The sequence below is a fragment of the Nestor notabilis genome, unplaced genomic scaffold (genome assembly GCF_000696875.1).
Source record: "Nestor notabilis isolate BGI_N333 unplaced genomic scaffold, ASM69687v1 scaffold35681, whole genome shotgun sequence".
Classification (NCBI taxonomy): Eukaryota; Metazoa; Chordata; class Aves; order Psittaciformes; family Psittacidae; genus Nestor; species Nestor notabilis.
The window spans coordinates 2,316-16,684 of NW_009913966.1; the positions used below are offsets into that span (position 1 = coordinate 2,316).

Sequence of the window (14,369 nt, forward strand, 5' to 3'; positions counted from 1 at the left end):
AACACTGATAAAACTAAAACTGATAAAATTTAAGTATTTGTTATTTTACTATTTCACTTTTCTTCATGCTAAAGCAAGGTAAATTTGGGGATTCTATAACAGATTACAGTATGATTTTAAGGATAGGTAGATATAATGGCTATAGTGTATTCAAATTGCTGTGTCACCTAGAAAAATCAGTAATTATTTCAGCCACATATAATAAAAAGAGAATTTACTTTCTGTGTAAGTTAGAGCGTGGGGGAAAAAATAGTTGCCTTACCAGGCTTAATAAGAAGCCTAAGACTGGTATAGATGTAGCAGAAAAATTTTGCTAATCAAAGCATTTTTTTAATTTTCTTTTTTAAACAGAATTAGTGATAGCCCGTTAAAGTGCTTGTCAATAGAAAATTGTTGTATTTTTAATTTATTGAAACTGGATAGTTTGACCAAGGATCTGAAGTTTTAAAGAACATTCAGTTGTCAAAAGATTAGAGTAGTAAGGCACGCTAATACTTATTAAAACAAAAAACAGAGATTGGTCATATATATGTGTATACTTATATGAACATAAGCAATGCAGCACCGTTATCTTCTCTGAAGAAACTCCATTCAAATGGAGAATGGAAGCAATTTATTTTTTGCTGCTTCTGATGGGGACATGTGTTCCTTTCACACTGAGATTCTCCAAGGAACCTCTGGGCTCCCTGGAACCTGCAATTGCCCGTGGTTTCTCTCTGAAACAAAAGCCAACAAAAATCACAACCACCATACAATATGGGGATGGGGGAATGCATATTTTGTTAGTTACTTAAGTGGAGATAGAATCAAATCTGTCTTACAACTAACTATATCTCCAAAACTCCTTCCATTGTTACCACCATAGGGTTGGACTGATTCCTCATCTTGCACAACCAATGAGAAGAATGAACCAGCTTAGTTTGAAAACTGAAACTGAAGGTAGTCTTTGTAATAAACCTCTAGAATTGGTGGGGTGCCACAGGCAAAGTGCTCTGTGTAGTTTACTGAAGAGGACCATCTTCCTTCTGTAGCATTCGCTACCAAACATGCAGCTGATGAAGGCAAGACAACTCGCACTGACACTATTTGTCAGTAGGAGAGAGGAAAAATCTGAAGCTTAGCAGACAGCAGTTTATGCAGGGGAGCTCCTGCATTTACTGATACAGTCCTCATTTCTACACATACTTCCCAATTTTAAGATTAGGAGAGGCCTCATTTGGAATCTAACCCTGAAAAGAGGGGTGTGTTTGTCTCCAAGTACATGGAAAACATCTTCCCTTTTACCCAAGAGTAGAGATCAGCCTTGCCCTCAATAAGGATTATACCGTAAAGCAGATCACTCAGTTTAATGACTGTGTGGACAGCTACAACATTCGTGCATAGTTGAGCTAAGAGCATTGGCCTATTTCTCTAGAGAAAACACCATTCTATCCTATCAATTTATTAAGAGGTTTTCCAAGTCAAATATACTAAATCTCTTCAGAACTTAGTTACAAAATACTGCCTTACACTGTTTGTTGTGGCACCATGAGAAAAGGAGGAATAAACCACTATTTTTTGTCCAATTGCCAACAACATTGTTTGCACATGAACAGACTGCTTCAGAATTCAATTTTCATTCTGCTGCTAGTATTTCCTTATTCTGGTAGGTAGCAAACTCTTTTTACCTTCTTAATCCATCTCCCTTGGGTATGTGATGAGTACTACTGTATTTTGGAGCTTCTAAAGTGCATCTGGTTCTAGATGGCCTGAACTTCATAATCTCTTTCTGCCACTCTTCATCAAAGGTCTGGGCCTCATCTGAAAAACAGTTAGAGTTCACATTTTAATAAATGCTAACAAGGTAGGGGAAAAAAAATGTGTATAGAAAATTAGGAGGTTTGAACAGTGTTCTTAAATTTGTGGTCCATGATTCTCCACATGGCCCTCAAACAATTTCTAGGGGATCTGTAAAAGACTACTAAAAGCTTACTGCCAGTAGGCCTATGTTTGGAAGATACTGGGGAAAAAAAAAAAAAAAAACCAACCAAAACCAACCAAACAACACTGTTGTAAAAGTACATGCACATTTTAACCACACATCTGAAACAGGCATTAGCCACCAACACACAGCAAATAGTAGAATTCTGTTAAAAGTTCGTTTGAAACCATAAAATATTATTAGAAGTACTTTCAAATACAAGCAGCTATTGTGCAGGCAAACAATACCAATTGCATTACAACACATTTTCAAGTATAAATGGCCACCATAACCACAGTTGTCCAAATTTAGATCAGCTAAGGAAACCTGCAGACTCTCAGTCTGTCTGAAAAAAGTTCCTTCTAAGATGTCTCAAGCTGGAACTTCAAAATTGGTATGTGAAACAACACATGTAAAGCCCATTAGGGAACTGCATGAAGGAGACATACTTTCATCCAAGTTGATGAATTCTTGGTTCATTTCTTCATCACCAGTCTTGCTGTTCTTTGATTTTTTAATGACATGAGCACGATCATTAATGTGATGACCAATAGCCATTTTTTCCAGCCCACTTTCAGAATCCTTAAGTGCTTTTCTTGTCTCCTTAACCTGTACAAAAAAAGGAAGTAAGTGTCCTTCCAACCAAAAAAAGGTTAAAAAAAATTTAATTAAAAAAATAAATTAAAAAAATATTTCTTCCCCAAAGGGTTTATATCTTTCTTTTGAAAAAGTTAGGTTTTACAGGCTTTTCCAATTTACTGTGTTGGCTGAAAATACACCAATGCACAGATCAAGTCTATTTTCTTCTTGCCAACAGACAGGAAGATTAAACAAGAACTCCTAAAGCTTCTTGAGGAACGTACATACTGGATATTAATGGGGGGGGGAGGGGAGGAGGGGAGGAAGCCCAATCTATATATACTACACACAGACAAGTCTTCAACATTCTCCTTGGCAACAGAAGGAATAATAGCCGATGCCAATATTCTTAGCATGAAGGGACAACTAATTACTAGGTTGTCATGTTGACTGGCTTGAAACCCAGGCGACCATTTATCACTGTGTTCATAGGTATATTATTAGAACCTTTTTGATAACCAAGTGTCTGCTTGAGCTTGAACATATCCCACAGCCAGTCATGCTCAACAGTCTTTACTGCTCACATATAGTCTTTCACGAACCTTGCTTCAGGGTTCAAATTCAAATTTCTTAGCAGAATTAGATGCAACAGCTGCAAGGAAGTCAATGAAAGGGCATCCTCATCTGAAGCATTACATAAGCATTTAAAAGAGCTTGAGTAACGGGGATGACCTGAAGCCATGTTTTGCATAAATAGGCAGCTTCTTGCTGTCTTATATTTTGGACAAAATTTTAATTGTACAAGAGGATTAATTGTAGTAAAGAGAAAGACATTGGAGACCACCTTGAAGAATCAGCTGTTCTGGCACTCATTTTTTTCAGTCTGATAGACGTACAACTTATTTAGATGTATACTCAGAAGCATACAGATTACAAGGAAGAAGACAGCGCTTCAGCTTAAGAAGCCTTTAATATAGAGCAGTATTTAAAAAGACATATGTTTTTCTAAACTATATGAGTAACTGTCTCCAGGAAAAAGAACCTTAAGGAAATTGCAGTCTGACGTAGATGAAATTCTGGTAATTACATACCACCTTTTTGCTGGATCTCAGGACTACTTACACCTCCTGGAGCTGTGCGTGTCTGAGATGAAGCCTGGAAAACTTTTGGTGGTTCATCCCCTACTTTGGAGTATGTCATCACAGAGGAGGAGCTGAATGTGTGTGCATCTGGATGGATGGACAGGTCATCCTACAAGCAATATAGACTTCTTATTAATAAAAAAATGAAACTTGTGGATAATAGTACTTAAATTCCGAGACTATCTCATTGTGAAAAGAATACCCCTCTGAAAAATTAACCCTCAGTCCTGGCACCACAGATGCAGCCTGTTTGGAAGAGACCTCAGCATCTGATATACCCTCACTCTTGTCCTAGCTTTGTCTGGCCACAGGTCTCCCATGCCAGGGAACATGGCAACAAAGCCTGGGCAGCAATAAACAACTGCTCGAACGTTTGCCCTGGCACAGTTTAGTAACGGCGATATATAACCTGTAACATCAGTCTTGCCACATACAATATATAAGATGCGTAAAGAGTTCAGGTGAAATAGGACTTGAGCAACAATGGTTACAAGCCATTTTATGAGGCCAATAAGACACAGTAAATTTACTGAGCAACGCTTTAATAGATACCAGTGTGATCTTCAAAGACTGTAGAGAAAGAAGAAAGAAGCAGCACTGCAAATAAAATCGGAGAAAAGTCTATACGCAGGGTGACATTTAGTCTTTGTGGTTTTTGTTTTTAAGTGTACAGTAACACTTTAAATTGCTCCTTTGCTTAAGGTGTCAGCTCTAGCAACAGCCAGTGACCAGATAACTTATAGCAGTTCTAACCCCTAGAAAAATCAAGCATATGATTAAAGTATTGTTGTTAGCAAATAATCAATGACAGCATAAAGAATTATAACCATGATATAGTCTGGGGAGAAAATTTTAAATTCCTACTGTTTGAGACTAGTAACCTTTTTCTTGGCAGGACTTTCTGAGTAGTATTTTAAATAGCTGTTCTTCTCCAAGACAATTGATCTTAGAACAATTTTTAATTAGAAAAAAACCCAAAAACTTACAAATTTTCTTTGCATTTCCAGCATACTGTTTCTCATATTTGACATCATCCTGTCCATTGCAAAAAAAGGCTCCCCAAAATCTGCATCCTGAAAAGACATTAAGATTAAAATACAGTCTTCCAGCTCCTCAAGTTCTGAAGCTGTTTTCGCGTGCATTTTTTAATGCAAATAAGACCATCAGAAAGGTTTTCAAAAGCTGCAATTCATAGACATAGACAAGCCAAAATGCATCTTTTCAAATAAAAAAAATTGTAAGCTAACAGGGGGAGCTTGGTTGTTAAGTTGGAGACACTGGAAAGACAGAAGTGAAAGATTTGACACCTGAATGTGAAAATAAGCTCATACTGTAGCCAGTTTACAAGAACTATTTTCAAATACCTTCTAACCTAACTGGCTTCTGCTGTAAAAAGGACAGTCTGACGCTCCATGCCTTATAATCCACTGAAGATCAAATTATCTCTATTATGTAAATCCCTTAGTGCATATGGAGTCACACTGAAAATGTATCTCACCAGACATAGCTGTTCCTTTGCAGTGTACATTACTCATAAAGAGGCAGTGGGGAAAAAACAGAGTCATAACTTGATATTCTAATAGCATCTTAATTACTTGATGCTATAGATGTATTCAACAAAACATTCATTTGTTATTTTTACATGAAGGCAGAAGATCCAGTGTTGCACAAAGGATAGACAGTAAGACAGGTTTACATGCACAGAATTTTATTAATAGGACCTGATGGCATATACTGATGAAAGCTATCTTTGGAAAAAAACAAAACCAACCAACCAACCAAACCAACCAACAAAAAAAAAAAAAATAAAAATAAATAAATAAAAAAAAAATACAGGGAGACAGAAAGCAGGGAAAGGGTGAACTCTCCTAAGTGACCATCTGGGAAGACAGCAATGCTGTCCCAAAGGAGCATCATCCTCTGGGCTCCTCTCCAGTGCAGCAGGTGGTGATGATAAAGATGATTTTCATCATGCCTTTCCTACTACAAGCTTTTCCTCAAGACCAGTTCAAATTCCCTACTGGGCCCCCTGGTTTCCAACAGGAGCAGCTCTGGCTGGAGCATGCTAGTTAAGAGCAAACACCACACACTGGTGGGTTGGTAAGTTTAGGCACATGTACACCTAGCTGCTTCCCAGGACAGCTGCTGTGCCACCACTACGCTCTGGTCCAGACGTAGGAGGCTATGAGAAGAGCAGGGAAAACAGCTCCCACGAGCTCTGCAAAACCCAGCAGCTTTGTCAAAGTCTGGCTGCCGGGCTGCACGTAGCAGCCCTTTGCACCACTGAGGTGCTTTGAAACACCAGGATGCGAATTATAATAGCAAACACCCCACGTTCCTCTAACTACTGGAAATATATAAATTGAATTGAAGAGTTTAAAAATAAAACCTGCAGCTTAAGCACAGAACTAAGTAAAATCAGATGCAGAAAATATTTTTGTATTGAGTAGGAAGAAATCTGAATCATTAAAGGGCTACCAAAACCTCTGTCAGTACTGACAGACAATTTAGGGCATCAAATCATTGCAAGTGTCAGTAACTCCAGAAAACTGCCTTCTACAGTTAGAAATCTGGGTGTTCACCAGTGCCATTGCCTAGTAATCAGCTGTACCTACGGAACTACATGCCATAGATTACAGCAGGAGGGTAAAACCATAGTCTGTAGCAAAAGAACTTTCATTAGCTAATACACTTTTTGCATAAAGCAAGATGCAAATTTGTGCCTTCATAGTGTAATACTTGTATCTTTAGATCGTAAAGTCAGAGACCCGTGCTTATTTTTGTCTGCTCTGCAAGTGAGAGCCACTCTCTAAACTACTGGGGTTCAATCTGAGGACTCTTTAAAGCCTTCCAAAGGCAGTGGTCAGTTTGGAGTCTCTCTCCAGGGATTATTTCCTTCACATCCATTGGAGATTAAGTACAAACAGGTACATCACTGAGTAGAAAAGCCAGCTGCTAAGCAATAACTTTCGAATCTAGGTATTAGCATATTTAGTCTACCCCAGCATTTTCATTTAATAAGAATAAAAAAAAAAAAAAAACAAAACAAACTTTCTTGAATTATACTGTTCCATGTATGTAAACACCAACAAAAGCAGTTTGCAAGCACACCCAGACTTGCCTTTGTCCATGCTTTAGTTATGCAGACAGTATACATGTACTAGCAAGAACTACAAGGATTATTGCTCCAGGGATACTAACCACTCTACCAAAGCCTGCAAAGGGCATGAGGGCACAGCTTGTTGCCTGGAAGAAAAAGGACCAGCATCTTTCAGTTATTATACCTGTTATCAGACAGCAGAAGTAACTTTCATATACAGCAGCTAATATTAATCATTTTCACTCAAATAAAAACAGTCAGTCAAGACAACCTTGGTAATTTATAGTGTGCTGTGACAATACAATATGAAGTAGTCTCTGGGTATATAGAAGGTAATAAATTTACACTAATGATATTGGAAAGCAATAGCTACCACCACATTTAGTAAGTCCTATTCACATGTATGTACCAGAAGCACTTAAAGGTAGAAGCTGAGAAACATTTGTATACCATAGCAACCTTTGTGCCAAAATTATTTAAAACATGGCACAGTGCTTCAGATATCACCCACTTCTCTGACAACACTCCTTTCTAGTCATGCAATAGAACCCTGCTGCTGACAGTTGAGTAAAATCAACAAATCAATAGTCCCCTTAATGTAATTAAATTTTAGAAGGTTGTCATACGATTTTAGAGATTAAAAAAAAATTAAGTGGTGCAGCTGTTCACAAGCACTCTTTATATATTACAACTGATCAATGCAAATAGAAAGATATTTCTTTAAAATATCTATACATTCCTTATGATCAAATGAAGTCTAACTTCGGCAGTTAAGTCAGCAGTTTCTGAGATCATTGCAAAGAAATTCCAGTTAAATCTATCATCAGATACAGAACTCCCTGAAGACAAATCCCCACAAGCAAATTATATTCTTCTACAGTTGTATAAATAGATGTAGCTATAAACACCAACAAATATAGTTCCTGTTTCACCAACTGATATTGAATATCCCTATATGACAGGTCAATGAGATGCTGGACAACACATTGATGTTTCCAGGAAACTAAGATTGGAGAGTTACATAAAAGCCACCTAAAGAAAGAATGATTAAACAGAGTACCAAACACTTCACAGTAACTTTTAAGTACAAAAGGAATTGCCCGATTCTTGGAGTACCTTTATGAACTTTTACATATTTCAGTTCTGTGCAGTATGTATGGAAAGAATAACATGTTTTATACATATATATAATCAAGTGCAAAAGGATATCCTCAGAAATAATTAAGTTTATAAACTTTGGTTTATAATACATGCTAGAAGCTGCTAAATAGTTGCCTAACATATACAACCATCAGACACCGTAACAAAACCAAATGACATTATCTTTTAAGATGTTTTACCCCATTCATTCTCCTAAAAACTGACACTGCAAACTTGCTTGAAAAAGGAAAAGCATGTTGAAATTTGAATGTTATCCTGACACACATCATGTTGTTGCAACAAGTTCTGTTCATCATAAAGCAGTTTTAGACATGGTACAGTTTACTTAAATATAGAATGACAATATCAATAATCAATATGGGTAATTTTAACAAAATGTATTTTACATGGTAGTAAAGATACCCATTTTTCCTACACAAAACTAATTATTAAGTATGAGTCACTTCCAGAGGGAAACCAGTAAAAGCGGTTTGAAACTACTACAATGCTCAAGTAATCAGTGCCAAGCCTTCTGTGACACCTGACAGCTCTGAGGTGAAACATGAGGAACATCAAAAGATACTGGAAAGATTTTAGCAGGTGTGGAATTCTTCTGTGCTTATCAAAATAACACAGTGCTCTTGTGCCTTTAACTTCTTTCTGTAACCATAGATAAAGGTTTTCTATGTCTCCCATCTGTCCCTCGCCACCAAGTACAAGGGACACAAACTCCTAAGCTATTAGGATAAGGTTTAATATATCCTTTTTCTAAAGGAAAAAAGAAGTCTGATCTGGTTTTAGGTATCTACTGAACCAAGGCCTAAGAATCTGCTTCAGTAGAGGAAAGATCATGCCCTAATTAGATCCAGCAGCATCTATATTTGAAACTAACTGTCAATGTATAAGCACAGAGGAAAGAATCTGACAGTTACCCTTTTGACTTGCAGGTGATAGTCTGTGTTTCAGCTGTGCTTATTAAGCTCTAACTATCTAGGTTTGAACAATCACCACCAAATTTGGCCAAGTTCCACAAGCCCTCGTAATGAGTCTTGTCTTCCAACTTTTTTTTTTCCGGGGGTGGGGGGAGAAGGGGGAGGTTTGGGGTTTTTTTGATGGTTTTGGTTTTTATTTTAGTTGAATGTGATTCACTAAAGTAAGAGATCGTTCAGCTGCAAAATATTTAGCTTGGTGGAGGGAAAGGAACCAACTTCCAACATATATCGTTTCTAAATACAGCAATTAGATAAGGTTTAACTACAGAAGCATAAGACCGAATTGTCCTGCATGCCAAAGAGTTGAAAAAACTACTTTGTGCAAAACACATAAAATACCAGCTGAAACTGCCAACTTCCCAGTTTCAGCTGGTAATTTATAGAAATACTAGATTTCATTGCAATTTCTCTGATCGCAAGTGGCTGAAACACAGGTTTTTGTTAAACTAACATGAGTAACTAGACACAAGATATTAAGTTGCAGAGTGAAGGCATAAATGTATCAAGGTACCTTTTTAAGAAAGTTAGAATAAAAAGGAAGAGTTCAGAGGAGGCTCTGTTGCTGGACATTTTTAATGCCTTTCTGTAACAGAAAGATTTAATACATAATATTTATTAAAACACTCGTTTGATAAGTATGTTTAGTTTGTTTCATTAAATACTGTATATTCAATGTGCAATAATATACAGACTTGTCATTAGTCCTAACAGAAGCTTGTCAGTGTTAAGTAACAGGCCATTAAGGAACCAAGAGAGATTATTCACGTATTAGTCAGCAATGAAACAATCTGACCAAGGTTGTAAGAGCTGAGCCAGGCCCCTGTTTCCACTGGACCAAATTTAACAGAAATGGAAATGTCAAGCCAACTATATTACCAATAAATGTAAATTCCATGTAGCAATCCTCAGAGATTAAGAAAATACTTACTGTGCGATTTCCTCTTAGAGCAACCTGAGAGTCCTGGCGTGCTCTTCGACCTACTGTTCTCTCCTCACCATCTGTTACACTGAGAAATGGATCTCGTCCAAAAGGATCAGAAAAGCTTCTCATCATCTGCCGCATATATTCATGGTGTGCAGCGAAAGGATCTCTGAGAAAGAGATATTGTGCACAGAAAGTCATCAGGTTTTATTCCAAGCTATGGAAAATTGCTCCAAAAGTTTTAAAACTCCATTTTATTAATCATACCATATGGTCCTTTATTCAAATTCTTACTCTAATAGGACCCGACTGGGCAATCTCTTGTTTCTCACAAACTCGTACTTCTTTCACTTTTCTTCCCATCTCTCACATTGATTGGGTGTTCTAGTTCTTTTATCTTCTCAGCTGCCTTCATCACTCTCCTATACTCTTGTGTGTCCTATTGCTCTCTTTCCTCACCTTTTCCAAAAAAATATTCCAGCCTTTGCAGTCATCTTTCCCTCCAGCCTATGTTTACCATCTGCCAAAAACTATAAAACTGACCTGTTTTATTTATCACTACTTCTACCTCCAACCCCTGATATTAAAAGATTTTTTTTCTCCTGTCTTTTTCTAACTTTAATCTCTCAAAGCTTATCATGGTACTACTCACTGAACTCATTATATCCCACTAGATTTCATCTCCCCCATCCCTCCAACTTATTTTGCTGGCCACTTCCATTCTACTTTTCATCCTCCTTGACCACATGCTCAAAAATGTATACAATCCTCTAAATTCAAGCCAGCTCCATCTCCTTTACTTTAGTCACCCACTGCTGTATCCCTTTTCTCCCTCTCCATAAATCATGTTCTCACGCCCCTTTTCTCTGCGTAGGAAGAAAGATTCTTACTGGCTTTTTGCTTTCTTAATAGTTTTCTCCCTCTTCCCTCCTCTCTAAATCTCAGCCTCTATTTCCAGAAACCTGTAGGTTTTTAAAACCTCCCAAGTAATCCCAAAGGTTGGCTTGCAGGTAGAACACTGCTCAAGTTGCTCTCCATTACTACTTACTTAATTCTTTGCTCTCTCTAATTCTACTTTGGGCAAGAACTAAATATTTCTAACTGAGGCTGAAAAAGGATCAAAATATGATTTTGTCAGAAGCGCAACACCTGATGAGTACTGCTGCCTGTGGTCCAAGGCTACAAATTATTACTTCAAACAAAAAACACACGTGATTTCCTCCTTTCGCCTCCAGTCTAATTTCCCCCTTTGCTATTCTGCTGAAAGCCATTTTATTAACAATCACTACCCAGGTATGTTTACATAGATTTAACAGCACCTCATCTTCCTTCCTATCAATTTCCTGGCACTCCCCAAACAGCTTGCACCCTCATTCTCTCCAGGGCACCACAGTCTTTCCAGTAAAATCTCCTGCCTCGATGAAGAAAAGCTTCAGGTTGTTCCTGTTGACTTCAACAGCCAATCATCTCTTGCAAGTCTCTTGAACTGCTTTTCTGTTCTCCCCTCCCCTTATCTCCAGTCCCATGAAAACTAGTTTCCAACACCACGTTGCCACTTTGATCTCTTCACTATATACTCTCTTTTTGTGCCAGAGTTGCACTGAAAGGTGCAAAGAAATTGGGCTACAAATGTAATGCTGGATTAATTTTCAAACAAGATTTTTTAACACAACAATATCCCTTTAAGCTATGCCCATACTTAACTCACTGCAGCGCAGTGAGTTTAGAAGTAGTTTTAACCATTGTCGTTAAGCAGACCCTAATCTGCACCACTCACATGACAACTAGCTTTAACTTCGGCCCTAATGTGATAAGCAACTTCCACACAGCAAGTGTCCCCTCACGTTTCACAGGATGAAGAACAGATGGAAAAAAGTCACTGCATGAGCCAAGATAGGGGAAGCACACAAGCACTACACTGCAGTGTACATGTACTTCCAGCAAATTTCTTCTGACACCACAAACTTCACATAGGTTCGGTTATCAAAACTCAAACTGTATTCCATCAGTAATGTATACATAACAAAATTTCTCCCCAGTCCCTTCCAGTTCAAAAGGACACTCACCTACAACACATCATAAGCAAAACAAGATTCCATGGACTGAACATAGATAAGAAAACTTGGTTTAATTTAACGCATATAACATACTGTAATACATCTCACCTGACAAAATAACGCTTCATACACCTTGTAAAATTGTCCTTTTTGCATTATTTCAGTTTCTCTGGCAATTTGTCTTGGTCATTCACCCTCCACTACATCCAACTGACACACTCATACCTGCATCTAAAACTGCGGGGGGTTTTTTGTTGTTTTTTAAAAAAATTGAAGGTCTATGAAACAATTTAAAAATACAGCTTCTTACTGTCAGAGACAGGGAAGTAAAATACATACTGTGACAGATTTAGGAACAGAAATGAAGCCTTCCAATTCCCCAGGGACATTTTAGGGAGCTATTCATAAAAAGATCTAGTGTTGTCAAGCCTTGAAACAAATGCTACAATTTTGATATGCTCTGGAGTAGGGTAAAACCAATGGAAAGTCAACAGAGAATCTGTCTGGAAAACATACGTCCCAGTACAGTGGAAGTCAGCATATGTTTCTGGTCAGTTTAAAAAAAGTGTCCTAGAACTTCAGTTTATTATTTTTCAAAACTGTCCTTTCTATTAGAAACATTTTATTTGTTTGTTTATTTAGGAATGTATATAAACCTGAAGCTGTGGAACCACACTGGAGGTAACACCTGGTAGAATAAAACAAAAGCTGTGTGTTGATGAATTAAAAACAGAGGCCAGCTGCACTTGGCAGAGAAGATGCAGCTTCTGCACCTGTCCAGGCTATAGTTTGTTGTAGGGGTGGGGGGTGGTGGTGTGTGGGGTAGGCCTGGGCAGCATTTTGGCTGACTGACTGGTGCTTCCCCAGGACAGCTGCTCACAGACAGAGCCATTTCTTTTAACCCAGGCACTTTTTCCAGTTCAGCAGTCAAAATCTCTCCTTATGAGGCAACAGAAGCCTATTATTACTCTATTTTGGAAGCTAATCTTATCTGAAGTAATAAGCTAATTTCCTTAACTATATGCAAAACAGATTTAAAAGGACAGTACCAAGAACATTAATCTCAAGATCAATCTCTCATCTCTTTCACACACACTCCCTTCCATTATCTTCTGCAGTCTTTTTTTCTCCCTAGTTTTTAAACTGCATCAACGACTACAATAAATAATAGGAAAGCAGTTAATACTTCAAAAGCATGCCACAAAATACTACAAACACAATTTAATTTCCATTATTATTTGAATTTTGTGCAGAGGATTTGCACAGTGAAGTTTTCCACATATAATGATGAGTTGTTATAGTAGCGCACATATTCCTAGAAACCAAGTGTACTAATCCATCGTGCAGCTTTAGAAACTATCCCACTGCTAGGAACATGGTTTTGCAACTAAGCAGTAGATTCTCCTTTAAGAGGTACAAATGCAATCTCACCTAGAATATCCTGTAGCTAAGAGATACAGTCAACAAATCCACTTCCCAGGGCCCAAAGCATTACCCTGCCTCGTCCGCCCACCAGCACCACCCCTTATCTTTGCTTGCAATTAAGTTCCACATAGTTTTTCCTAAAGACGTGGTGTCTTTATTGGTACTTACTAAAAATCATTCAGGCTCCTGGAAGTTATCTGATCCCATTCTTACCCGCTACAGACCAGAGTTTCTGATAAAGGATGTATAATGCAGCCAGACTAGATACTTCAGCAGTTTTGACTATCCCAGCACTCCAGGGGAACATTTGCATGACACACTACTTGGATTTAGGTTCCAGTGGGAAAAGACGATTCCCACAAGAAATAAGCTGATTTCAGAGTTCAGTACTTAGACATGATCTATCCCAAGCACTATCATTGTGCTTGTAGTACGGAGATGAAAAAAAGCACATCTGCTGAGCTAAAGCACCAGGATCCACTCAGGAAATCGGCACAAGGAAATAGTTTGCCTTTATTGATATCATACAGACATCTGCAAAGTTCTAACACCTGGTGTAATCTTCAGTGCGTGCATTGACAAGAGCTCAGAAACAGCCTGTGGCAAAAAATAAAACCAAACAAAACAAAACAAAAAATCCTGAAGAGAGAGAACATACAGCACCTGTCCACTTTCTAACAAACTTTAGGGAGAAAAGAAAAACACCAACCAAAATCAGCCCAAAAAGAAAATCAAGAGACTTAAACTGACGAAATGAAGATTTCTTCTCTATAGGTGCCACTATGAAGTTACGACCAAGCTCCCCACTGCGCTACGAGGCAGTAAGGATTACAAGTGTTGCCGAAGAGAGGCCCCTGGCGACAGTTTAACCCCTTCCGCACAGATCTAAAAGGCACTCCGCACGCTCATTGTTTCGGGTAACGGGGGGCGCACGGCTAGGAACCATACCGGTGGCCAACCCCGCACAAACACGCGTCCTCCAGAGCGACGGGAACCCCGAAACGCTCCTTCAGGTTGCGGCCGGGGGCGCCTCACACCCACCCCGACGGGCC

General features: G+C 38.3%; 1 protein-coding gene across 1 annotated transcript; it reads right to left on the minus strand.

Moving 5' to 3' along the window:
- Positions 1-419: 419 nt before the first annotated feature.
- MLF1 (myeloid leukemia factor 1) lies at positions 420-10,000 on the minus strand. The gene is made up of 7 exons (XM_010023431.1): positions 9,842-10,000; positions 8,156-8,158; positions 4,668-4,754; positions 3,662-3,790; positions 2,410-2,569; positions 1,668-1,800; positions 420-716 (listed from the first exon to the last, which is right to left on the minus strand). The coding sequence occupies exons 1-7, from the start codon at positions 9,974-9,976 to the stop codon at positions 614-616; spliced, it is 750 nt and encodes a 249-aa protein (XP_010021733.1). The 5' UTR covers positions 9,977-10,000; the 3' UTR covers positions 420-613.
- Positions 10,001-14,369: the final 4,369 nt, after the last annotated feature.

Coding starts and splice junctions, on each gene's coding strand:
- MLF1 (XM_010023431.1), bottom strand. CDS start 9,976: ATGCGGCAGATGATGAGAAGCTTTTCTGATCCTTTTGGACGAGATCCA. Junction 3,791..4,667: donor TGGAAATGCAAAGAAAATTT/GTAAGTTTTTGG, acceptor TATTGCTTGTAG/GATGACCTGTCCATCCATCC. Junction 1,801..2,409: donor ATTCATCAACTTGGATGAAA/GTATGTCTCCTT, acceptor ACTGTTTTTCAG/ATGAGGCCCAGACCTTTGAT.